This window comes from Columba livia, chromosome 1 (assembly GCF_036013475.1).
Source record: "Columba livia isolate bColLiv1 breed racing homer chromosome 1, bColLiv1.pat.W.v2, whole genome shotgun sequence".
Lineage (NCBI taxonomy): Eukaryota > Metazoa > Chordata > Aves > Columbiformes > Columbidae > Columba > Columba livia.
The window spans coordinates 167,086,535-167,113,041 of NC_088602.1; the positions used below are offsets into that span (position 1 = coordinate 167,086,535).

General features: G+C 44.9%; 1 protein-coding gene across 1 annotated transcript; it reads left to right on the plus strand.

Moving 5' to 3' along the window:
- Positions 1 to 12,094: 12,094 nt before the first annotated feature.
- Positions 12,095 to 24,802, plus strand: AMDHD1 (amidohydrolase domain containing 1). Its single transcript, XM_065043348.1, has 9 exons — positions 12,095 to 12,277; positions 13,493 to 13,599; positions 14,550 to 14,614; positions 15,206 to 15,483; positions 19,979 to 20,204; positions 21,230 to 21,354; positions 23,444 to 23,537; positions 23,936 to 24,096; positions 24,542 to 24,802. The coding sequence occupies exons 1-9, from the start codon at positions 12,141 to 12,143 to the stop codon at positions 24,654 to 24,656; spliced, it is 1,308 nt and encodes a 435-aa protein (XP_064899420.1). The 5' UTR covers positions 12,095 to 12,140; the 3' UTR covers positions 24,657 to 24,802.
- The last annotated feature ends 1,705 nt before the right edge of the window (positions 24,803 to 26,507 follow it).

The window sequence follows — 26,507 nt, forward strand, 5'->3', positions numbered from 1 at the left end:
CTCCTCCTCTTGCAGACGGGCACTCCTGCTGCCCTGGGGCTGTTGCTGTCCTTCCTGCAGGGCAAGTCTGTCCCTGTTATTCTGCAGCAGGAGAGACCTGAGCCCCCAGGGTCCCTTCTTCCCAAATGACGCTTGTCCCATGCGCTGGCGGGTGGGGTACAGTGTGAGAGGTTCCAGGAGCGTTGGTCTGCTGCTTCTGCTCCACCTTGCTTTGTTCTCTTCTCCTTGGCAGAAGGTGAGACCCGCAGCCAGAGGAGGTGGCTGCCCTGGCGCTTTGCGCGGCCAGGGACCTCAGCGGCTGCAGAGGCACAGGGGCCGTCGCCCTCTGCCCACACGGGGCTTCTCTTTGGCCGGCCCCTGGCAGCTCTCTGCAGCCAGGATGGTGCGCTGCCCCAGCCCATCCAGGTAAGCAAGCCCGGCCAGGCCATCCCCATGCTGCTGCCTCCTCTGCAGAGGCAGTGTCCCCATTGGAGGCATCCCAGATGAGCCTTGGGAATAAAACGCACTCCTCCACGACACCCAACTCCAGCCACCCCTGTGTGCAGCCCCAGGGAGAGCTGCAGACCATCCACACTCCCCCCTGTCCCTGAGGAAGCTTGGGCTGTCCCAGGGCCTGTCTCCAGCCCAGCAATGTCCTCCTCCCTCCCCTGCAGGACCTGCTGGCTCTGCTGCACGAGCAGGGCCCATCCACGGAGGGGATCTTCCGGCTGGCGGCCAGCGAGCGCGCCTCCCGGGACATCAGGGAGGCCCTGGACACCGGCGCTCAGGTCCACCTGGCCAGCCAGCCGGTGCACGTCCTGGCTGTCATCTTGAAGGTGAGCCCTGCTGACCTGGAGTCTGGCGCTGCTGATGGGCACCTGTGCGAGCAGGAGCCCAAACCCAGGAGCTGCTCGGCACCCAGTGTGCTGGGGATGCTGCCTGTGCTCCCGGCGGCACTGCTCGCAGCCTCACCAGCAGCCCTTGCCATTGCAGGACTTCCTCCGCAAGATCCCCTCCAAGCTCCTCCACTCGGAGCTTTACCAGCAGTGGATGGATGCCCTGCAAAAGACCAGCAGGCAGGAGAGGCTGGCGGGGCTCAAAGAGTAAGTGTGGCCAGCAGCCTGGTGGCTCCACAGGGACTGCCAGAGCCCGACACCTGCCTGCAAAGCCACAGCCTGCCTGAACAAGCTGTGCTTTTGGCCACCCACCTCTTGCTGCTGCTGTGGGCTCAGCATTCTGGGTGGAAAGTGGCACAGAAAAGCATTTCTCTCTCTCCTTGTAGCGCTGCCTGCAGGCATTGGGGGTGGCTCCACAAAGGGACTCTCAGCAGAAGGGCTGTCAGGGAGAGAGGTGCCCATATCTCAGCGAAGGCAGTCCCTCTGCTGTAGAGCCGCCTTGGCCAAGGAGCCTTCCTTGGGATGGGCTTGGCTGACACCAGCATGGGACACCTGTCTGGACAACACCTACTTCATCCATTCACGTTGCGTTCCTGTTCCCGCAGGGTGGCCGGCAAGTTACCTGAGGCCAACCTCCTCCTCCTCCGAACCTTGCTCAGCCTGCTCCACAAGATCAGCACCAATGTCCCTGTCACCAAGATGACTGCCAGGAACCTGGCCATCTGCGTGGGGCCCAACCTCCTCAGCCCACCCGAGGAGGACACGCTGGCCCTGGATGTCCTGATGCAGGTGACAGGGAAGGTACGCTGTGTTTGCCAGCCCGCTGCAGCCTTCCCGGCGCATGCCAGCTTTGCTCTTCAGGGCTTCCTGGCTGCCTTCTCTCTTCAGCAAATGCTCGTGGGGGAGCTGCTGCGAAGAGCAGCCCCACAGCTGCAGCTTTCTGTGCAGAAGGCAGGATCAGGAGTGGGAAGGGCTGTTGCACCCGTTTGCAGCCAGCGGGTTGGCAACCAATGGTTTACCGTGTGCAGGTGTCGGAGCTGGTTGAGTTCCTCATCCAACACCATGAGGAACTCTTTGAGGAGCAGGAGGAGGAGGAGGCTGAGCTTCCAGGTGCACTGGCCGAGGCTGAACTTGCCAGCCAACAGGCGGAGGAGTCACCGGCACCAGAAGAAGAAGGAGAAACTGCCGAGGTATGTGAGGTCCACACAGAGCGTGAGAGAATGCCTCCCCACCCAGAAGGTGGGATTGCCACTGTAGGGACTCTCTCTGCGGTGATCCCAGCAGAAGTGGCACAGCTGAGCTGAGCAAACCCATCCAAGGGATGTGCCTTTTAGAGCTGAGATGGAGAGTGTGCAGGTGTCATCTTCTATGTTTCTATTGCAGGTGCCTCCAGTTCCTCACGAATGTGAACCCCAGGAGAGCACCTCTGGGCAGAACAGGTGACATGAGCTAGCTTTCATGAAGAGTAGAATTGATTCATGGTGATCATGGCTGTGCCTGTCTAACAATCTTCCTGAATGGACAGGTGTCCAAGCTCTTCGCAGCAAGGGGAAACACCATCCCCCAGGAAGAGAAAGCACAGCTGCGAAGAGGAGGCCGGTGGCCCGCCACCCAAGCGATGCCGAAAGCTGTGAACAGAGAGCTCAGCGATGGGTAAGTGAGACCACCCAAGCAGGGTGAGAAGACCAAGGAAGCCAGGCGTGTAAGAGAGCCTGTTCTCCCTCTTGGGAATTTTCACGCTGCTTTGAGTAGAGCAAATAGTTCTGTGGTGCTCAGAGATGGTCCCAGAGAGGAAGCGATCACCTGCCCTTGGGCAGTATACTTTGGGTTGGAAGCGACCTTCCAAGGTCATCCAGTCCAACCCCCTGCTGTGAGTAGGGACATCTTCAACTAGATCAGGTTGCTCAGAGCTCCATCCAGTCTGGCCTTAAATGTTTCCAGGGAAGGGACATCTACAACCTCTCTACCACCCTGCATTCTTACTGCTGCTGCACCCAGGCCTGGCCCTTCAAGCAGAGATTTGTCCAGCAGTTGAGTCAAAAGCTCGTGTGTTCACTTAAGCCTCCCCAAGCTTCAGCAATCTAAATAATTAAGAGAAAAACACCAAAGCCTAATAACCAGCTCTAAGGAATTCTGCAGTGGAGATCTGTGGATGGATATTGCCTTTCACGCCAAAGCACAAGTTGCTTGTTCACCTCTCAACCCGGTGCCTAATGCCTGTCTTTTCCCCCCATCTTTCTCAAGGCAGGCTGTCGAGGTGGCCGAAGAAATCACCCTCATGCTGCCACCCTTTTGGCTCAGCTGGACAGTCTAGTGGGGCTTCTGAGAAAGATCATACCTCGTCCTTTCTGCAGAACTTTCACCAGCCCATGAAGAAGTCTCACCAGTGTTGTCTGTGCGAGCCGTGAAAAGAGCTGCAGAAAGGGCACTTGACAGCTTTCAACACATTTGTTTTCACATGCCAGTTGGCAATTTTCAGATGTTTAGAACAGTGTTTTTAGCCACTAGGGCGAGAGAGTTTGTTAGTTCGTTTGTTTGTTAGTTAGTTAGATAGTTAGTAAGTTAAGAAGTTAGTTAGTTAGTTAGTTAGTTAGTTAGTTTCCACTGTAGGTAGCTGTCTACTGAAGACGTTTTTTCACATTCCAGTTTTCATTTTTCAAATATTTCCAGTAACGTTTTGAGCCAGTTTGGCGAGAGAGTTTGTTATTTAGTTAGTTTAGTTTCTACTGTAGGTGTGGGTGTTCACTGTAAATCCCACCGAATTTGCCTCTGATACGACTGCGATTACTCTTCGTCTCCAAGCAAAGCGCCGCGTCGGAAGAGGATGCGGTCCAAAGAAGGATTTGTCGGGCCCCTGAGCATTTCAGGCTTTCTGAAATCAAATCAGAGCTAGCAGGAGATGCAAACTGGAAATACTGATTTCCACATAACCGACTACTATTTCTGTCGCTGAGCCAAGCGCACAAGTTGAGGGTCACTACATTTTAATAGTGGCTCTCTTGATTTGGAGTGTTACTAAGACCTTGTGAGTCCCTCAAGGTAATGATTCCAAATGAGGGCGGAAAGTAAGGCATGGAAGAGATGTCATTATATCTGGGAGACACTAACCAGAAATGTCAGACTGCACACCTACAGAAAAGTGCTGGAACCTGTGTCTTTCTGTAAAAATGAATAAATGCTCAAAATAATTCCGTTAAACTAAAGTTTATTTTAATAAAAGCCAGAGGGACTGGAGGTCGGGGGGTGTGAGAGGGACATGCTTATCTGATATTTACTCTGGTCAGCATTTTTCTGGCTTTAGAACTGAATAAATTTTGGTTGTCTATTGCTTTGAATTTTTAGATCCTACAACACAAAAAACCTCTATCCGCCTATACTTGTGTGTGAGGGGGTGCAGCAGCACCTCTGGTGGATAGATGTAAACTACCGTAGTCCAGAAGCTCCCGCTACCATGAGACAGTTTTTTCCAGCCCGTTTCTCCCTCTTCCCTATCAACATTCTTCCCTACGACATCCATTTTGGTTTGGTTTGGTTTATCTTTTAAACACTAGACAACAACCTCCTAAGAGAAAAGATGTAATTTCCTTTAGGTGTCCTTCCCTGGAAACAAACTCAGTTCCCAGAAGCAGAAAGCAAACACTGTACTGCCTGCTTTTGTAAGGCAAGAAGCAGTAGCATAAATACCCACTAGAACGCTCAATTTCAGAGCCAAAAGGCTATTAATTAATGAAGTACTCTTAGTGTTACTTTTGGTAATGAATCAAAGGTCAGAATCACCATGCTGAGACATAATTTTCAACTCATTTGAAAATACTGGATATTTTGTGTATCTAGCAAAACCTAAAATTAAGGACATAATCAAAACCATACTTGCCTGTTCAAGAGGTAATTTAGTAAAATTCAGGAGAGAAATCTATTAGGTGTTTCCCTTCCCCCTTTCTACAAAATGGAACAAAACAATTTGGGTTGGGGTTTTTGGCTTCTCCTGGCTTGGCTTCATAGATTTGGAGCCAAAGAGACAACAGGACTTGCTCGAGGAGGCAGAAGGACAGCTTTCTTCTGTCTACCAACTGTCTCAGGCATGCCAGGAAGAGTGGGAAGAGGGCAATCCCCCTGGGTTGCACACTTCTGATCTGCTCTGTTTCTTGGAGCTTTTCCTCGATGTTTTAGAGGCTGGGGTGTAAAAGGGAATACCAGCCACTGTCTCTCACAGTATGCTCCTGGACAAGATGTCCAGCATACAGGTGGATAAACAAACAATGCAGTGGCTGAGCAACTGGCTGATGAACTGGGATCAAAGGGTACCGGGAAGTGGGGCAATGCTGGGCTGGTGACCAGTCACAAGCAGGGTGCCACAGAGACCTGTCTTAGGGCCAGCACTCTTCAACGTCTTCATACACGACTTGGACACAGGACTCGAGGGATTGCTTAGCAAGTTTGTCGATGACACATAATTGGAGAGAGCTGTTCACGCTCTCGAGGGCAGAGAGGATCTGCAGAGGGATCTGAACAAACTGGAAAACTGAGCAATCACCAACCTCATGAAGTTCAACAAGGACAAGTGTCAGATTTTGGCACCTAGGACACGGCAACCCTGGCTGTACATACAGACTGGGGGACGCGATGCTGAAGAGCTGCTCTGCAGAGAGGGATCTGGTTCTGGTGGAGGGCAGGTTGAACGTGAGCCAACAGTGTGCCCTGGCAGCCAAGAGGTCAACCGTGTCCTGCGGTGCATCAAGCACAGCATTGCCAACCTGAGGTGACAGGGAGGTGATTTAGGAAAAGGTTCTTCACTCGGAGGGTGGTGGAGCACTGGAACAGGCTCCCCAGGGAGGTGTCACGGCCCCAAGCCTGACAGTGTTCAAGAAGAGACTGAACAATGCCCTCAGACACATGGTGTGAACGGTGGGGATGCCCTGCGCAGGGACAGGAGCTGGACACGATGATCTCTGTGTGTCTCTTCACACTGAAGACATTCTGTGATTCCACGATTCTATGAACCACCACCTTTTACCCAGATGTTATGTGAAGAACAAAGTTGGTGTGAAAAAGTTGGACTTAGGGAAAAAAGACAAAGATGGAGTTCTATGGAAACTCCATCTCTGCACCCTGTCAACAGGGTGCATCCTCTTTCTCCCTGTCCCATAACTGGAGAGAGCCTTTCCACCTGCACCACTGCTTTGGCTTTTTGCACCACTGTGCCCTCCTCATCCTCATGCCCGTGGCACCAGGACACCTGCAGAAAGAGGGTGGAAATAACTGCAGATGGCGCCGGTATGGGCGTGAAGCATCCCAGGACACATCAACATAGACTTGTGACCTGAAGCAGCTTGGCTAAGCTGCTGGAAAGCAACGTGGCAGAATATGTCCTGGGTGTCCTAGTGGACACCAATTTGCTCCACAAGTCCAGCCCAGGTCCTTTAGGTGACCCGTTCCGGTAAGATAAAGCTCTGGACATTGGTTATTAGTATACAATATACCCTGCAGAACGACTCTATACAAATTATTTACCTGAGAAAAATCTCTCTTACATGTACTCCCTTTCTCTGATCACAGAAATCTGATTTCCTCAGTAGCAAGGTATTTTAGAATGCGGTTGATTTTCACTACAAGCAAGGAAACACCTACCCTGTCCATGTCCTACTTGCTCCTTGGCCAGTGTGCCTGCCGCCACCCAGCACCTGCTCTGGGGCAATCTTCTATCGACCAGGTGCCTTCTCATACGCAAGATCTAGGAAGCTGCTCAGTGTTCACTGTAAAGTCCCACTGAATTTGGCTGTGATTTCAATGGGAGAGCGCTAGTTAGTTAGTTAGTTAGTTAGTTAGTTTCTGCTGCACGCAGCTGTGTACTGCATAGAGGAGGTCAATAAGACATCTTGCTGTGCTGTCACTCATAAACTAGTTCAAAGATAATCTAACTGCTTGTGACATCACTGGGACTTTGCAGGAGTGATATTCTTGAATTAACTCGTAGAATCATAGAATATTCTGAGCTGGAAGGGACCCACCAGAATCATCGAGTCCGGCTCCTGTCCCTGCATGTGACAACCCCACAGATCATACTATGTGTCTGAGGGCGTTGTCCAGTCTCTTCTTGAACACTGTCAGGATTGGGGCTGTGACACTGCCCTGGGGAGCTTGCAGTGTGCCCTGAAAATGCACAGGTATGTGAGGTCCACAAACAATGTGAGAGAATTCCTCCCCTTCAGAAGGTCGGATTGCCGCTGTAGGGACAAGCAAGTTCATCCGCCAACCTGCAGCTTTGCAGAAGTGCCGAGTGAGGCTGATGCAGTTTGGCCATCACTCTTTGTACAGTAATCCCAGCAGAAGCAGCACAGCTGGGCTGAGCAAACCCATCCAAGGGATCTGCCTTTTAGAGTTGAGATGGAAAGTGAGCAGGTGTCATCTTCTACGTTTGCATTGCAGGTGCCTGCATTTGCTCCAGAATGCGAACCCCAAGACAGCACCTCTGGGCAGAGCAGTACCTGAGCTAGTTTTGATTAAGAGTAGAATTGATTCATGGTGATCATGCTGTGCCTGTCTAACAATCTTCCTGCATGGACAGGTGTCCACGCTCTTCGCAGCAAGGGGAAACACCATCCCCCAGGAAGAGAAAGCACAGCTGCGAAGAGGAGGTCGGTGGCCCGCCACCCAAGCGAAGCCGAAACCTGTGAACAGAGAGCTCAGCAATGGGTAAGTGAGACCACCCAAGCAGGGTGAGAAGACCAAGGAACCCAGGCGTGTAAGAGAGCCTGTTCTCCCTCTTGGGAATTTTCACGCTGCTCTGAGTAGAGGAAATAGTTCTGTGGTGCTCAGAGATGGTCCCAGAGAGGAAGCGGTCACCTGCCCTTGGCAGAAGGTGGATGTCTGGAGGAAAAGAGCACTCCAGCATTGGCAGTTTCCATTTTGCACTTAAAATCATCGTATCAAAGAATAATTTGGGTTGGAAGGGACCTTCCAAGGTCATCTAGTCCAACAATCTAGTCCACAATCGAAATAATTAATAGAAAAATGCCAAAGCCTAATACCCAGCTCTAAGGAATCCTGCGGAGGAGAACTGTGGATGGGTACCGGCTTTCATGTCAAAACACAAGTTTCTTGTTCTCCTCTCAGCCTGGTGTCTAATGCTTGTCTTTTCCTCCCATCTTTCTCAAGGCAGGTTAAGGGGATGGCTGAAGAATCCACCCTCATGTTGTCACCCTTTTGGCTCAGCTGGGTGGTCTAGCAGATGTTACAAGAAACAAGATTACTATTCGTTCTTTCTGCAGAACATTCACCATCTCATGAAGAAGTCTAAGGAATGTTATATGCTACAGGCATCAAAATAACTGCAGAAAGGGCACTTGGGAGCTTTTAACACTTTTGTTTTCCTATGCCATTTGGCAGCTTTATTAAGTTTACAAGAGATTTTTTAGCCAGTAGGGTAGAGAGTTAGTTACTTAGTTAATTAGTTAGTTAGTAAGTTAGTTAGTTAGTTTCTACTGTAGGTAGTTGTGTACTTAATGCATTTTTTTTCACACATCAGTTGGCAACTTTGAAATATTTACAATAAATTTTTGAGCCAATATGGCAAGAGAGTGAGTTAGTTAGTCACACTATGCTTAGAGAGAACCATTCCTGCCAAATTAGGTCCCCTGGGGCAGGCTGTGGTGTTCCCCCTGAAAGGTTCTCCCATCCCCAGGGGGTTACCAACTTTGCCAAAGAAGTTATAAGACAGAAGCTGGGAACAAAAGGGAGGATTCAGAAAGTTCATCTGAGCAAATGCGATGTTTCCATGATTTGAGAGATGTGAAGTTTCTCTGAATAGTAAAAAGAAAATTCATAATTACTTCACTTTTGTAAAACTGCACTAAAAATATTTGTAAATCTAATGTAAAAATCAGATATGAGGGGAGCCAGGAGCACACAACAAATTTGTAGTTTTGTCTGGGTCAGTTCCACATCTGAAGGTCAGTTTTATCCACATGATGCAATTTTGATTTTTGATCCTGAGGGTCCAGTAAACTCTGCTACTTTTGTAAACAGGGAAATAGCATTAAGTAAATTCCACTAGCAATTCATTCCTAAGCCATGCATATCTCCTTTTGGGACATTTCATCATCCTGTGTGTGTTATTGTAAATGTCTATTTGGTAGATCAAAAAACTTACATAAAAATTTAGGGAAAATGTAGCAAATATTGGACTAAGACTATTGGACTAAGACTCATATCCAGCCTTGGGCCTTCTGTATTTAACTATGTGTTGTTTACAAGAATAAATATTTGAAGTAACCCTGGCTGTATATTTGAGAATATGTTCCTTGAGGAACAAGTGTATCATACACAAAGCACCAGCAAGAATAGATGAAATTTCTGAAATCAATAACCTGATAATAAATTGACCTTTTTAGTTATTTCCACTTTTTTTTTTTTTCTCCATTCCTTCTCCTGCCTTACTTTGTTTGATTTTTTGGTGAAATTGGTTATTTCAAATGCAAACTGGCAAACTGAAGGAACTTAAAATATCCAATAATAATAACATAAGTAAAAAGAGCATAGAATATAATATTTCAGGCCGTTTTTGGAACACACACCTTTTCCACAGGCAAACACCCACCAGCTCTTTAAAGAATTGTCTTTCCATCTTTCACTGTCTGTCTGAATGAAATAAACTCCTACCTTACAAGCATAAAATCTTCAGCTGTTCTAAGGATTTAAATCAGGATCTGCCCTTGGTTCTCGGAAAAGCCCAGTGTACAGAACTGAATTCTATCCTTGTAGAGTGTAACAACACACTTCTCACAGCTATAAAGCTTAACACAGACTTTATCTTGCCTTTTTTCCCTCTTTCACCAAAACTAATGTGATAAATGACTAGAGTCTGACATCGAATCACCAGAAATGGAGCTGCAGATGTCACCTTTGCTCTCTGAAATTCCCTGGTATTGCTGAAAGAGACAAAAAGCCAAAAATCTGTAGATGTGAGAAAGATAAATGTAAGAAGTGTTCGGGCTGGTTTCTGTTCAAGTTCTAGCCCTTGGTCACAGAAGCAGCGGATGGTCGGGCATGCAACTAAACATGGGGATGTGCAAATACAGGTGGGAATTTAACGTTGGCTGGTGGCCATCACAAAAGCAGAAAGAGCAGGTCCTGGAACATACACCCTGAAATATTTGTGAATACAAGGAAGACAATTTTGCAGGACTCACGCTGCCATAGGACAGTGCCACGGTGAAGCCATTCACTCTCGATCTCTCCCTTTGCTGCCACCCCACTGCACACAGAGGAGTGAGCTGCATGCAGGTGGGGGCTGCTCCCTTCTGCTCCAGCTGGATCATCTTCTCCCCACCGCTTTTCTTGGCAGGACCGATCCAGCGAGCGCTCAACTCCACCACAGCATGTTGCATTTCACTCCTGACCCACCAGCTCTCACCCCACCACTGCTGCTTAAGCATCCCCAACCACCATGGAGTGTCCATCTGCCTTTGCTATGAGTCTGTTGGAAGGTTCCTCTTTCATTTCAGCTATCAAATGCTGATACTGCCAGGGAAAGCTGAAGTCAGCAGCAGGAACTCGTGGCAGCAGCAAAGCACCATCTCTCACCTCACTTGTCAATCTTTGCATGTGTAGTGAGAGAGAATGTTTAGGAGGAAGATGAAGATTACGCCGTGGTGCAGTATTGAGCCAGTGGAGCAGTATCACAAGATAACACCCAACACTACCATAGTTTTACTCACTTTTCAAGTTTGTATTGAATGCAAATTATTGTGGTTTAGCTGCATACCTTGTCTCTTTTACAAACAAGACTTCAGCAGAAAGGCTCATTCAAAGAGCCAACATATTCATCTGTTTCTGCTGTACAGGAATATGTATATGCATATGGGTGTGTTACAAGCATTTTAAATCAATCCTTTTCGCAAAAGAAAAAATGGCTAAAGTAGACTACCACAACCATAAAGGTGTTGAGAGACCACTTATTTAGAAACACACTCCCTTTTCCAGCTGGAATTACTGGAGCCCTAGGCCCACTACGAATGTTTGGAGAGAAAAGAGAACCAAAAATCCATGTAGAGGGTAAATATTTGCTCCCCAGCTCTCCCATCCCTAATTCTGTAGGGGGCAGCAGAATCACATAAACTTTTCAATTGTGGAATGGGATAAATTAATATCTGCCTGGATAAATTAATGTGTGCCTGAATATCCTCTGTGGTGAGAAGTGTTATGGTCCCTCAGGGGCTGGTGATACTGGCAAGGTGACCGATGTGGACAAGTTGATCGACGTCAGCAAGATGATGGATGCTGGGGAGGGGGAATGTGGGCAGATAAATGCTGTGAATGCAGAAACTTCTGTTTTCTTGGCAAAGGAAAAACTCCAGGTGGTACAGTGTGGGCAGGAGGCTCCAGGAATCTCCAACTGGCAAACTGATGCTTCAGAGCTTATCATAAACCAACGCAATGTATAGATGTTGTCATGTTGCCCTGGACCACACCAAGAGCAGCATCCTTCTCCTAGGGCAGGCTGCTAACAAGTTCACTCTTAAAGCCCTGTAGCTTTTTCAGCCCAATTTTCTGACAAGTGCCGAATGTGGCACGGGTGAGGATGGTCACTGTCACCCACCTCCCCCACGCCCCAGAGGAATCATCCAGCCTGTCTCTGGCTTTACTTCCCACCTCCATGTCTTCACCCTCTGTTGGGAAGCTGGTTAGTAAAGTCTAGAGGTCAAGTTTTATGGGGGAGGGAGCTGGGGCTGTTCAGCCTGGAGAAAAGGAGGCTGAGGGGAGACCTCATCACTGTCTGCAACTATCTGAAAGGAGGTTGTAGCATGGAGGGTGTTGGTCTCTTCTCCCAAGTAGCAAGTGATAGGACAAGAGTAAACGGCCTCAAGTTGCACCAGAGGAGGTTTAGATTGGATATTAGGAAAAGCTGCTTCACAGAAAGGGTTGTCAGGCATTGGAACAGGCTGCCCAGGGAAGTGGTGAAGTCACCATCCCTGGAGGTGTGTGAAAGAGATATACACGAGGTTCTTAGGGATATTGTTTAGTACCAATGTGAGGTTAATCATTGGACTCGATGATCTTGAGGGTCTTTTCCAACGAAAATGGTTCCATGATTCTATGACCAACAAGCGCAGCGTGATATTCAGGGCAAGGTGCCGGTCAGGGCCAGGCCCGGCCCGAGGCGGGGCAGCCCAGCGGGGCAGGAGGCGGCTTCTCCCGCGCCGCCCCGGGGGACTTTGATCCGAGCGGCTGCCGCCCCCCGCACCGCCCGCCGCGCTGCCCGCTGCTATGGCGGGCCGGCACCGGCTCCTGCTGGAGAACGCCCAGCAGCTGGTGCTGGTCTGCGGCCGGGGCGAGGAGTTCCTGCTGCGGGACGGGGCCGCCAGCCTGGCCGTGCTGCGGGGCGCCAGCCTGGTGGTGGGGCTGTGAGTGCGGGCGGGGGCGGCCGCGGGGCCGGGACAGGAGCGGTGGCGGGAGCGGGGGGCGCGCCGGGAGCGGGTCTCCGCGGGCTGCCCGCGTCCACACAGCCTGTCCGCCGGCTGCCAGCCTGCCCGTGCCCGGTGCTTGTCTGTGCCCAGTGGTTGCCCATGCCCGGTGCTTGTCTGTGCCCGGTGGTGGTGGGACTGCAGCCATCCTGCCTGCACTGAAATGTGCCTTCGAAATTTTGATTATTTCAATCCTTGTCGTGATAACTTCCTTTATCATGCTGTATTTGTACATCTAGCCTCGTAAAGATAACTTCTAGCCTGATGGTGGTCCAACCCTAACCATTCTGTGATTCTGTAACTGCTGCTCTCTGCGGCCTCTGCATTGTTTGTAGGTGAACTGACATGAACGAATAACGATCATATAAATAATTTCTGTAATTAAAGGAATTATAGCTAATAATTAACCTAAATAATTACATCTCTGCCATTTCTAAATGTCCTAGCTGCCATTTCTCTCCCAAAAATTCTGCTGTGTAGTGTGGGGATGCCTTCAGTCAGGTGCCCATGGTGACTCCTGGTTACAATTCCAATGGCTTGAGAGCTGGAGAAAGACAAGGCTGAAAGGACAGAGGAGCCGCTTGTGCCCTGGGAAGCCCCTCTTGTGTAGGTGAAGCGTCGCTCCATGTGTGGCTGGAGAGGATCTCTCAGATGCAGTGTAGGATTCCCAGCACCATCCTTGAGCTTCACTGGGAGAAAATTGCTGGTTTACTGAATATCAGCCACAAAGAGAATTATCTCTGTGGCTTCCAAGGGCACAAGGGTAGGAGTCACGTCCAGGCAATGGAGGCTGGAGATGACAGTTCGATTTCTGTGAGGTGCATTTTGCAGGTACTTGCTGGAGGAGTGCTGTATCCACAAGAGAAAAATAATGTTGTCTAGCAGAAAATAGAACAAAAGTACCAAGGTATTGTCCTGAGGGATCTAAGCAGAGGATATTACAAGTGTTATGGGAAACAACTTAGAATGTATGGCATTACCCCATCATTTTCTGTGTGTCTGTAAAATTAGCAAACCGCCTCCTGTGTGCATCTTGAGTCAGGCTGAAAGTCCCTACCTCTGCTTTCAGAGTTCTTGCTCCAGGAGCTCTTGACAATGAGCGCTTGACTTCTCAACAGGCTCACGCTGCCTTTGGTCGCTGTCTGTTGTTTGCAGAGATGGTTGTATCAAAGCTGTGGGCCAGGCAGATGTTATTCGCAATCAGTTTTCAGAAGCAACATTTGAAAGAGTAATTGACTGCTCTGGGAAGTGCGTGTTACCAGGTAAGTTTATTTTTTCATAATGTCAAAATGCTGAATGGCAGCAAGCACTTCGAGACTGTATTCAGTACTGGTTTGACAGTATCTTGCACTGAGGGGCAGAGTATTGTAGTTTCTTCATTCGGAGTGCTACAAAGAGAAAATTCCAGCACTAGGGATTTTTTGGGGGGCTTCATAGTGGAGCTCTGTCTCCTCTTGGTTCATCTTACATCTGTTTCTCTCTGTCATAGATCACAGCAGTAAAGTAGTTGTCCTGCTGAGTGACTTTTCAGAGTCGCCTCTATTTTCTGTACCATTTCAACACCAGGGCTCAGACTCTCCCTCCTGCCCACAGCTGGTTTAAGGCAAAAGGGCAGCACAGGATTTTAAGTCACAGAAGCTGCAACTTTCCCTGATAAAAAAATAAACCTGGGCAAGTATATTGCATGTTAAACTTCACAAGTGGTGTTGGCACAGGAGCTGTTAGACCACTGTTTTGTTTGCAGTGGCCTCGGGCATTCAGTAGAGTTGGTTTCACAGCTCATAGGAAAAGCTCCCGCTGGAATAAGTGGACTATTGCTAGAGTAATCACGTTCTAAGCCCAGCCTAAACACTTTGCTGTGTTTTGTAAAGAACCTGGACTTAAAGTCTAATGACCTTTGTAATGAATTTAGTAATATATAATTTCTTCGACAGTTTGAAAATGTCATCAAAACAAAATGAAAAGCTCAGCAACTGATGCACTTACTTAGAGACATTTTACATAAGGTGTCATATGGAAAAAAAGTAGAAAGAAAATTAATAGCCTTTGAAGAAAATCCTAGATTTTGTCTGGTTTGATTTTTCTTTTTCTTCTAACCAATAGAGGCTTTGTAGGGGAGCTTCTGCTCTACACTTCGTTTGCTTGCATGTTCATAATGTTTTCTCTTACACAGTGAAATAACCTTAGTGTATGTTTACTTTGTTTTCTTCAGGCCTGGTAGATGCACATACACACCCATTGTGGGCTGGTGATAGGGTTCATGAGTTTGCAATGAAGGTAATGGCATAAAATTACACGGCTGGATTTTTCTTTCTCTCTCTTTTTTTTTTTTTTAATTATGCATAACTAACTATTTCTACTTTCTAGTGACTCCCACCTTTCATCTATGGAAAAATATATCACTTCTGTCAGATAATCTAACTGAGGGAGAAAGGATGACTTTTTAATACTAGTAGGCTGAGAGAGGAGTATAACTGCAGCTTTTTCAGCCAGCCTTGATAAATTTTGGCACTGATTGAAGCAATACAGGAGTACTGCCTTCTATTACCATCTAAATCTTGATATTTTTCCTTTTTTTTTCCACATAAATGAATTTTTTAGCTAGATATAGGTTTTCCCTTTGGGCTCAGCGGGAAGCAAAACTTCAGAGTAATTCTCTTTGTGCTGCTTCTTACATCAGTTCTTCACTTAAGTGGAGGGAAGAGGAAGGAAAGAGAGGAAGAATTAATGAGGATTCAGCCCCCTCCTTTCTTCTCTCTTACTACAAAGGGACCTCAAAGCACTTTCCAGTGTCCCTTGGATAGAAAATGCACATTTAATAGCTAATTGTATGGGGGATTGGTTTTTGTTTTCTTTTTTTTCCCCAAGCTGGCAGGTGCATCCTATATGGAGATCCACCAGGCTGGAGGAGGAATACATTTTACCGTGGAACATACTCAGAAAGCCAAGGAAGAAGAGCTGTTCAATACTTTCAAACACCGTCTTGAACGCATGCGCAGAGCAGGATCTACGCTTGTTGAGTGCAAGAGTGGATATGGCTTAAACTTGGAAACAGAGCTTAAAATGCTCAGGGTGATCGAACGTGCTCAGCAATCCATGGATATTGGCATTTCTTCAACGTACTGTGGAGCTCACTCTGTGCCGAAGTAATATGACTTGGTTTTTCTTGCTCTTTTTAAGTATTACTGCTTTGCATTGAAAATTGGTTGTTGTTTTCAGAAAGGTTTCTTCTGCCCAGCCCTCCTAAAATATAACATATTTGAAATGAAAGCAAATATTTACCTAAGGCTCTCCTAAATTTTAATTTGAAGGAAGATGGGGAAGCATTTTTTTAAGGGCTACTAAATGCCAGTAAAAGCTTAGCACAGAATCACTGCCTTCAGCTGGTGCTCACTCTGAATATAACATGGATTACAGGGTTTCCTGTACAGAAAGTTCTTCTACTTGGGCTTGCTGCTACCCTTCAAGTTCAGTCTCTGCCATGAGCTTTTATTTTGAACAGCTAACAGAAAAAAAATATATTGTATTTAATCCTTTTATACCTCAGTGAACAAAGCTTAATTGTGCTTCCATGCAATGAAGAATTGCCTGTATCTTACAGGTATGAGATGAGTAGAAGATCAAGTGGGCTTAATCACAACTATTTTGATAGCTCAAGTAGACATACCATAACAAGCCTTTCTCACTTTGACACTTTTTTCTTTATGATGAAAATAGCATCTTCAAGTTACCAGGTTGCATTGTATGAAAGAATTAATGAGGAGTTTTAACTAAGTAGGTGTATGTGAAATGTATGTTTTGCCAAACTAAGCAGTAGGCTGCTGCAAAACATGGCATGTAAGGTGGAGGCAGGCCTAGCATCACAGAGATACTGTGGCAATAATTAAGAGATGTTAATTAAAAATAAAATACTCCCCCCAAAAATCTGCCTTTTCCAACATTCAAGAAAACATGACCTAGAAAAAATTATTTGCAGGCTAATTGTTTTATATTTGGGGCAGGATGGGAAATTATCTTTTGTTAATGTAACTGTTTAAAAGGATTCCTTCAGTAACTGGAAGATGGTCAGGAATAAAGTAACTAAAATCTGCTGAAAACATCAAATATATTTTTCAGGAAGTTCTACTGAAATTTGGAGGACTTAATCGTAAAATAGAATTGAGATTTTAGCCCAAATATAATTCTTAGCTCTTCGTTTCCTTCTCCCCTAGAAAGCCTTGGGAGGATTTCAGTAAAAATCCTGATAGTCTTTCCCACAAAAATATTTCAATCATTTCTATAAACTAATGAAATAAATTCCAGTGTTTTTACAAATATTTCAAATCTTATGTATTAAAAAGACAGGTGTACCATCTCACTGTCTGCACAGTTCAGTCCCCACTGATGCACGTCAAGCATAACAAAATACAGGTAGTGAGGATATTGTGTTTTAAGCAAGGATAAAAGGTAGTTGGGCATTTGAGGAAATTTCCTGAAGGAAATACTGAATTATCTATATTTTCCAGTTTGGGTCTTCTTAAATCCTCTTTTCATTCAAAGGTTTATGTCTAGAATATTTTGCTTGAATTTTCTGCTACCCTTCAAACTTAGTCTCTGCCTCGGGTTTTTATCTTGGCCAGGAGGAATCCCGCAGTTCTTCCCTGATCCAAGGCCTGATGTTCAGAGCCAGAGTCCTCAGCCTTTGGCTGCTGAACATCTGGGCCAGTAACGTGCTGAGGGAGACATCCCGCTTTGTTGAGCTTCAGTTTTGAACTCTGAATTTCCGGCAGCTTCAGTAATTGTGGAGGATCGCAAGAGGAACATGATGCCTGCAGGCTTGGGGCTGGAAATTGCTCTTTGATATTATTTATGCAGATGAGATGATGATCTTGTAGGTTCTAGAAGCTGTTAAACAGACATCTTCCAAGTCACTTAAGCTCATGCCAGTTTTCTTTCATCATTATATTCCATAAGACTGCCCTGTAGTTCAGTTACACATGAATGATACAAACAAAAGAATAAGATTGATATAACTATTTTTATTTAAATCTTCTTCATTTATATAGGACCTAAAATGTAATGCCCTTTTTTGTAGGTTCTTAATGGTAATTCTTGACTAGATAGGCATTCAAAGTCTAATAATCTAATGGGTTTGGAATGATCATATTCATGCAAATTTGTTACTGCCTATCTGCTAACACTGAATCAATTTAAAATCATTCTGCTTAATGTGAAACAAGAGAAGAATGTCATGCTTGATTATGGAACATGCTGCTTAGACCCCTGTGGGACTTGCTAAGCCATTTGTTTGCTTTCTTACACTTGGCTTAATTTACTGCTGCAAGTCTGGCCTCTTAGAGCAGAAGCATCACCAGAGAGTTCATTTAATTGATGAAAGTGTCAACTCTTCCATGTTGCCAAGTCTTGCAATATGTGGCATGAAACCACTACAGGAAAGACATGGACCTGTTGGAGGGGGCCCAGAGGAGCCACAAAAATTATCAGAGGGATGGAACAGCTCTGCTGTGAGGACAGGCTGAGAGAGTTGTGGTTGTTCAACCTGGAGAAGAGAAGGCTCCGCAGAGACCTTAGTGAGCCTTTTCAGTACTTAAAAGGGACCTACAAGAAAGAGGGGGACAGACTTTGTAGCAGGGCCTGTTGTGAAAGGACAAGGGTCAATGTTTTTTAAACTAAAGGAGGGGAGATTCAGGTCGGACATGAGGAAGAAATTTTTTACATTGAGGGTGGTGAAACACTGGCCCAGGTTGCCCAGAGAGGTGGTAGACACCCCATCCCTGGAGACATTCCAGACCAGGCTGGACGGGGCTCTGAGCAATCTGATCTAGTTGAAGTGTCCCTGCTCATTGCAGCGGGGGTTGGACTAGATGATCTGTGAAGGTCCCTTCCGACTCAAACTATTCTATGATTCTATGTCTTATAAAGCTTCAATATGTCTTTTATGGAGTCTTAAGATGAGCCTACTCTAGACTTGCCAGCACTGGTTATTCTTTTTTCTCACCTGTAAATTAGCTTTGAGAAGATGTTGAGAACTTGCTGCATGTATCTGTTCATGATTCTCGATATACAGTAATTCAGTCTGATTTTCTGCTTCTAGAAGGCACCACTGACACATTATTCAAATTGACCCTGCTCTGCACCAGGGGTTGGATCAGATGAGTTCCAGACATCCTTACAAACACAGCTATTCTGTAGGACTATGATACAGTGCATTGGTAGCAGGCAGTACTCACTGAAGTGTGTGCCAAACAGTGCAGGCTACCTTAGTTTAAGCCATCCTAGGGAAAAATAAGGCTGCTCTGTTTGTAGTGATCCTTGTTCCTGTCTATCACTTTTAAAAGCGTTTCAAGCCTCAGAACTTCCAGTTCTTTAGGAATTGAACCTAAAAAGCTCACAGCAGGGTGGCAAGGAAATAACTGGTCTGTCATGTATCCAGTCATCATTTTGAATCAAATCAGTGATTCTGAGGATGTCTGATTCTAATTTTTTTTTTTAATTGGCAAAGCCTCGCTATGCACTTTTCATCTGTAGGAAGAAACTTTCAAAGTGATTTCCTGAGTAGAAGTCTCTTGCATTAAAGCAATGTCAGTTTGAATTTTGGGGTATTATATGCCCCCAAAAAAGTGAAACCAAGACTTATGTTTTCCTCTGGTTTGTCTTTTCTCTGATCCTAACCTTTCAGTCCAAATTCCTGCACAGACTGCTGAATAAAAGAAGGAAAAGGAGGAGACTTGGCATGCTAAAAAGCTGAGCAACCCCAATGACCATTGCAGTGAGACGTGAATAAAAGGACCGTAAGCTGGATTCTGCTCAGCTTTATAACTGCACAGCCTGTTAATCAGAGCAGAATTTGGCTCCTTGAATATATTGCCACTGTAAAGCTCCCAACTTGCCCACGTGTGGCACCCATATAATACTGTTCTGAATATACAAAAATACAGTGCCTGAAATGAGGATTGAGACGTCACAGACATTTAGCTGCAGTATGTCACTTATCTTTGGATCTTAAAATTGCAAACTGGTAACTCAGCTGCACATTTTGGGATCGTTCCCTCTCTCAAAGGCATTTACTGATCTCTCCTGGGTTATCTTTGTGTAATAGAGGGTTCATAAATGCTTCTGACTTTGGCAAATCAAGACCCCTCTGATTTAGAAAGAGTTATCTAGCCATCACTCCGCATGATATAAAAGGAGGAGAGGTAAATTTAAAATAATGATTTGTGCTGCATATCCCCTTTGAGCTTTCATACTTGCATAAGAATATTGTATTAATACCATTCAAAATAGTTAAATAATAATATACATATTTTAAATGCGTTTTACATTACAGTATAAGTAGGTCAGAATACATGAATAAGAAAGCAGAAGAGTTCATTTTAAGGCTCCCATGTCTTGGTTAGCATCCAATAAGGTAACCTTATAAAAAAATCTAGTAATACAATCTAATATTCTTTGAGTGGAAAGTAATTAGTGTTTTTTTGAGTACCTGAATTACCGTAGTTTTAATTTTTTTGATTGGAAAGTTGAGTGATTCTTATTTGCATAATTTTCTTAAAAAAGCTAGTAATTGTATGTATAATTTGAATGTTTGCCAGACATCAAGGATGTAGTTCTTATGGATCTGTAACATTTTCTTTTCATTAGAGGGAAAACTGCTAGAGAAGCCACAGATGACATTATCAATAACCATCTCCCTAAACTGAAAGAACTCAAACTAAGTGGTGAAATACATGTTAACAATATAGATGTGTTCTGTGAGAAGGGAGTCTTTGATCTGGATTCTACTAGGAGAATTCTTCAAGCTGGAAAAGATATAGGGTTACAGATTAACTTCCATGGTGATGAACTCCATCCGATGAAATCTGCTGAGGTACGTCTTTCTTAACATCCAGTTAAGCCTTTTTTGCTTTTTGCTTTGCTTTCGTGAGAGCTGAATCTTTGAAATAATTGCAGTTTTCAAACCCAAAGTTTTCTAAGACTTTATAAAATAGACCATTCATATATATCTGTTTCTATCAGATGACAGAAAGTGCAGCCCCTGTGCAGCTCTGGGTTAAGGACATGGGAGGAAGCCTTGAGCTCCAGGACTAACACGTGCTGCCTGATCAAACGCTGACTTTGCTTATCTTCCACATGGGATACAGATGGGGAAGGTGGATATCTGCAAACCCAAGAATGACAAAAACATGGTTTCTATGCAACTTGAAAAATCTTTTTTCCTTAAGTGCCCCGTTAGCAGCAACAAGTCAGATGTGTGATGAGCACACTCAGAGGGATGGTTTAGTCAAAAATGTGCTCCCAAATATCCTGATAAAGTTACTCTGAGACCATGTTTCACCACCATTTAAACATCGCTTCCTTCCTGTGAGGTCTGCTCAAGTTATTCTCTGCTGTATTTAAAAACAAAAACACCCCAACTAATGAGAGAAAAACAAACAAAACAAACAAAATAAAAAAAAATAACCACAAACAAAACCAAAACTTGATGGATCATGAAAACCTTTTTGGTGTTTCGCCACTGAAGGCAGCAGTTGCCCTACTAGTTTTGCAGCCAGGGTCGGCTTTGTCAGCCCTTTTTTGCTGGATACTTTGTGAACAGGAGTGGATAGTGGTTTTATCCATAGCTGACCCATAGTTTGCATGTTCATCTGTTAAAAACACCACTGAAGGTGTGCTTTCACTCAGTGGATGGTTAATAGCTTTTTGTGATTAACTTTTCCAGTAGTAAATTAGCAAATATTTTGTCTCTGTATTGGGTTTGTTCTTTCAAGCAGTCTTCATGACTTTTAGTAAATTTACATTAATAGTGAATTCCCTCCTCCGGTCATTTGAAAACAACATTGCTTTGCTGAATTAATTGAGAATGGTGAGTAAATTTCTTCAACATTTGCTTAGCTTGGAGCTGAACTGGGAGCCCGGGCTATCAGCCACCTGGAAGAAGTTAGTGATGAAGGTATCACAGCGATGGCAAGAGCTAAGTGTGCTGCTGTCCTTTTACCAACAACTGCCTACATGCTAAGGTGAGGCCACTGGCTTGGAGGAAAACTTTTGTAACAGCACAACCACACTTATGGTTTTAGTGTCTTTTAATATAAAAGCATAAGCTTTTATCTATGCCTTAAGGGTCAAGCTGGATCAGTGAAGATGATCACAAAGCTGAATGAGCCTACTCATCTCCTGGTTTTGGTGGAGTTCCTCAAAAATGAAACAATACCCTACTTCTGAGAAGTCTCACAGTAGATTTTGAGTGGTTCAGTCAACACTGGTATTTAACCCTTATGTCAGGCTAAGGTGATAATCGGGCATTCATTTAAGGAGGGAACTAGAGTGGTTTTCTTTAATCCATTTAGCCTTTAAACTGTATTGTTTTTTTTTCAGGCAAATTAAATCTGCAATGTATGTATTTTCTCTCTTGCAGAAGATTTTGCTAGGACTTGGATCCTCTGGTTATCTAAAGCGCTGAAAGACTGTGGGCAGCATTTTTAGAATCCCCTCTGGTTTTACCCAGGCAACACTGAGGGAAATCACCTTAAGAACACTATTTTCCATATGCAGATACTCCAGATAAACATGGATGGATCACCTGCTTACCCCTAGTGCCAAAACTCAGCCAACTAGATGATGAGGACCATGACCCAATAATATCTTTCCTCCTGTGAAGATCCTTCAGCTAATTCTGGTTTATTTTCAGCAGTCTGCTTTCCAAGGCATTAAGGCTTGTGCCATTGTCACCTGTGTCCACTTGTGTGTCCATGTTTGTGTTTATTTGTGGTTAGCTGTCTGTGCCCTGCACCAGTGCTTTTGAACCACTGGCTGGTTGCAACTACATGCACCACCAGGATACAGATCTCGGAGAGGACCTGTGGTCCTGCAAACTGACCCCCAGGCAGGGAGGTAAAGGAGACGACAGAGAGGCAGCCACCTGTGGAAAAGGCTGTGGATGTAACTCAAGTGTTGCTCCAGACACTCTGTGTGGTGGGAGGTTTATAACCTCAGGATAAGTCTCAGATGGAAATAATAATGAGCCACAGGAGATAAGGCCTTGTTTGTCCTGGTGTCTATTGAACGCAGGCCTCCCAGTCTAATATGCCCAAAAATGAAGAAGAGACACAACAGATAATGGGTTAAAAGACCATTAGAGGGCCAACAGCTGCGCAGTGTGTAGAAGTTGCTGTGAGGTGATGTGGTGCATCCTTTGCTGACCTCCCTCAGCTCCTTCAGTCCCAATGGTGAGAGCTCAGACCTCAAGAGGTCTGCCCCATAGACTGTCCCTTGGTTTTAAGAGAAGCGGTAGCAGCCAGGGCTTCACCTGATGGCCAGAAGTGGGCCAAGGAATGCAGCTGGAGAGATTGAGGTCTCATTTATTGTTCCTTTCTGCTAACTGCAGTGCTTTTCATACTACTTTTTTGAGCAGCAGTTGCTCTGAGGTTCCATTTTTACTGTTACACTGGTTTATTTTTTTGGACACAATGTTTGGCGCTATTAGCTTTACAGCAACTGTGGCTAAAACTTCTTAGAGAGTGTATTTTCTAGTACCCACCCTTGCAAACACATACTCAGACTAATGCAGTGGCTGAGAGATTTTGAAATGGTTATTCCAGATATTGAAGATTTTTTTTGCATTAACATTGCTAAGAGAGAAAATACTCCAGTCGACACAAATTAAATTCACAGCCTCAACTTACTATTTCAAATTGCCAACAGAATCAATAAAGGACTATTGCATTACTTATGCCACTGCAAATGTTTGGGAGCCTGTCTTTGAAGCTACAAGGACTAGAAAATTACTTTCTTCAGAAAACAAGATTTTCACCTTGTAAATCCTTAAGTGGTCTGAATAAAAATTCTGGCCCAGAATTTCAGTGGCCTGAAGCCTGATGGTTCACACTGACTGCTGCCACATGCTGTTACTGCAAAAGTGGCGGATCACAGTTCCTGTTTATGCTTTCCATAGGCTGACAGGTAGAGAGCCAAGAGGAGAATTTGGCCTTTTGTCTCCAAAGCATTAGTGTAACTGAAGGCATGAATGTAGCCAAACCGAGTGATTATTTGTAATTTATCATGTAATAACTAAGTAAATTGCACTGACAAGTGTCTTTTTCCCACTAGACTGAAGCAACCTCCAGCTAGAAAAATGTTAGAAGAAGGAGTTATAGTTGCTCTTGGCAGTGACTTTAATCCTAATGCATACTGTTTTTCAATGGTAAGCTGTTCCTAATACTTTTAACACCACAAAATTATGAAATGTCTTACCAGTACGACTTGCGTATAGATCTCGAGCACTTAAAACAGTCTTTGTAACTGCAAAGAAAACTCTATGCCCAGCTTAGGCAATTGTGCATGCTTATTTATGTAGTTGGCACTTTTTACCAGAAACTCTTGAAACCAGAAGGGGTTCTATTCTTCAGATGCATCGAGAAGCTATTATAAAAAAGGCTCTAGAAGTTCCTGGTTTTAGAGTTCTCATTTTGGAGCCGGCAAGATTTACATCATGCAGGACAACTTCTGTTGCACAAGGAGGGAGTGCTTAGGGGTTGGAGGCACAAACAGCTTTATTCGTGTTACTGGTAACTCCCATTTTCCACTTAACTTGCCTACTAGCCTATGGTGATGCATCTGGCCTGCGTAAACATGAGGATGTCAATGAATGAAGCACTAGCAGCTGCCACCATTAACGCAGCTTATGCTCTGGGAAAATCGGACACACATGGCTCCATACAGACTGGCAAGCAGGGGGATCTTGTCATCATAAATTCATCAAGGTTTGTTCTTCCATTGTTGCTTTAAATGTGATTTAACATAAGAGACTTTGTTTTCCACCATATTGTGGATAGTGGAGAGGTTAATGAATTCCTCGTTCTTTAGAAATTATTTTCATCCAAAAAAAGGGACACTGCTAGCATTTTAGACCCGTTTTCCTCCTCCTTAATCACTCCAGTGGGAAATAGAGCCTAAAATTTGGGGGCTAATATTACAAATAATCCATGCTTAATTACAAATTATCTAAAGATAATACCTGTTTATTTTGTGGAAGGAATTCTCTGCTGATTTGTACATGCACTGTATTCGTGCACCAAGAAATCAACATGTAAACAGGGAATAGGGTTTTCCAATGGTTCAAGCAAATGTTTTATAATTGCCAAGTATACTAGGTATGTGACCTACTTTTAAGTCTGGATAGACTTAAACATATAATTGTCTTTTTAGGTGGGAGCACTTGATTTACCAGTTTGGGGGACATGAAGCATTGATCGACTATGTTATTGTTAAAGGAAAAGTCGTCTATCAAAATGAGAGGTGTGGGACAATGAGCAGTTACTGAGAGAAGACTAATTTAGGAAGCTACTATAATCAAATTAGCATGGAATATTTCAAAGCAACAGACAAATTAGATTTGTACTTACTGTTAAGTTGCTTGCCTGCTCGCCTTACCAGTCCTCTTATTGAAATAAACTTTATCAAGCATTACCAGTCTGGTGCATCTTTATGTCCGTTGTTCTTGTCTCCACTGCATGAAAATAATTTTTAATTGTATCAAATAGAAATAAGGCGGTTTGCAAATATGTTTTCCTATACAATTTTAATCTATAAAACTACTATATTTGAAAGTAGCCCCAACAAACCACCAATGAATGAAGATGTTTGCATTCAGGTTAAGATTTATTGGGAAGAATGATGTTAAGTAACCTGCGATGGAGAGCCAGGGGTTCAGGTGCGCACATTTGGGATAGTCTTTGGTGGTGCTGGGACGCCACAGCATCCTGAGGAAACACTCACAGCTCCTGAGTCTGCTCAGTCTCAAACTCAGCAGACACCAGGAACCACAGTCATGGTGGGAAGCACAGTGTCTTTCCAAAATACCAAGTCTCCTGGTTTCTGAGGACCTGACACTCAGCAGGAGCCAGCAGCTGGGAGCCCAGCAAGGTGCTGCTTACCAGCTGGTCTTGCCTTGCTGAGGGTCTGAGCTCCTCTGCGGCTGTAGAGGCACGAGGAAAAGAAGGTGAGAAAAATGCGATCAGGTACACTACTGACTGGGCTGCTGAAAGCTGGAGCACACTGTTGGTTAGGGGTTGGATTAGGCTTACTATTATAAATCAATGGTGCCAAAATCTTAGAGTTTACTCCTCGTGGCAGTTAGCCCAGCGAGGTTATGGCCTGGTGAGTACAGCCAACCTCTCAACTTCTAATCACCTTGAAACTTAGAAGAAGAACACTTGCAATCGCATACAGAAGTTTCAAAAAGACCTGATCTCATTTATTCTAGGCTGAATCTGAAATAACACAACACATGATTGTGCATGTAAGTTTGTGCTTCTGATGACAAGTCTGATGACTCCTACTTGGAACAACTTCGAAACTTAAAATCCTGGGTTTTTGTCAGCTACTATTTTTTTCTGGGCTTGAAACATCATTTGAGGATGTGGTATGTAGAAAAAAGGATGATACAGCTCTGGAGCTGAAGCTGCTGCAGTGTTTAAGCAGAGTCTGGGGGAGGGAGAGTCACTGCACACTGGCTGAGGCTTTTCTTCAACTTTTCAAATGGATGGTGGCTGCAGAAACAAAAAGGCTTAACTCTGTGCAGGTGAAGTCATAAAACTACACCTGATGAGCATGAAGAACTTATCATCAAATATTATTATTGATATAAGCAGGTGACATAACCTCTGGTACAAAGGGCTTTAGTGAACCAGACTGCTGAGGAAGGACAACAGTCTCATTCTGCTTAACAGATATTTGAAAGCCATTACAAACATGTATGAGCTTCATTGTGACCTTCTCATCTCCCTGAGCCTTGGGCACATCTGCTAACAACCAAAATATGTAAGCCACCCCAAGCAATATATTTTCTCCTGCTTTATTTGAGCCTGGCCAGCCAAATAAATCAGTTTTCAAAACAATTCAATGGCATTCCTGCCACTAGATGCATTTTCCTGCAAGCAGATGTTGCACCAGATGTGAGTGCGGACCTTTGTTTTTATAGAGCTGGGAAGAACACCTGAGGTATGTGATTGCACGGTCCGTTCTACCCAGGAAGGCACTTGTGAATAGCATTTATGCAGGCTGTTGGGGAAAGCTGTCTGGGTATGAGCATGGGCATCTCTGAAATGCAGCTGGTGTGGTGCCTCTCAGCTTAGCGTGGGTGCGAAGCTGAGGCCACCCTGCTGCAGCACGT

Coding starts and splice junctions, on each gene's coding strand:
- AMDHD1 (XM_065043348.1), top strand. CDS start 12,141: ATGGCGGGCCGGCACCGGCTCCTGCTGGAGAACGCCCAGCAGCTGGTG. Junction 12,278..13,492: donor GCCAGCCTGGTGGTGGGGCT/GTGAGTGCGGGC, acceptor TGTTGTTTGCAG/AGATGGTTGTATCAAAGCTG. Junction 21,355..23,443: donor ACAACTGCCTACATGCTAAG/GTGAGGCCACTG, acceptor TTTTCCCACTAG/ACTGAAGCAACCTCCAGCTA.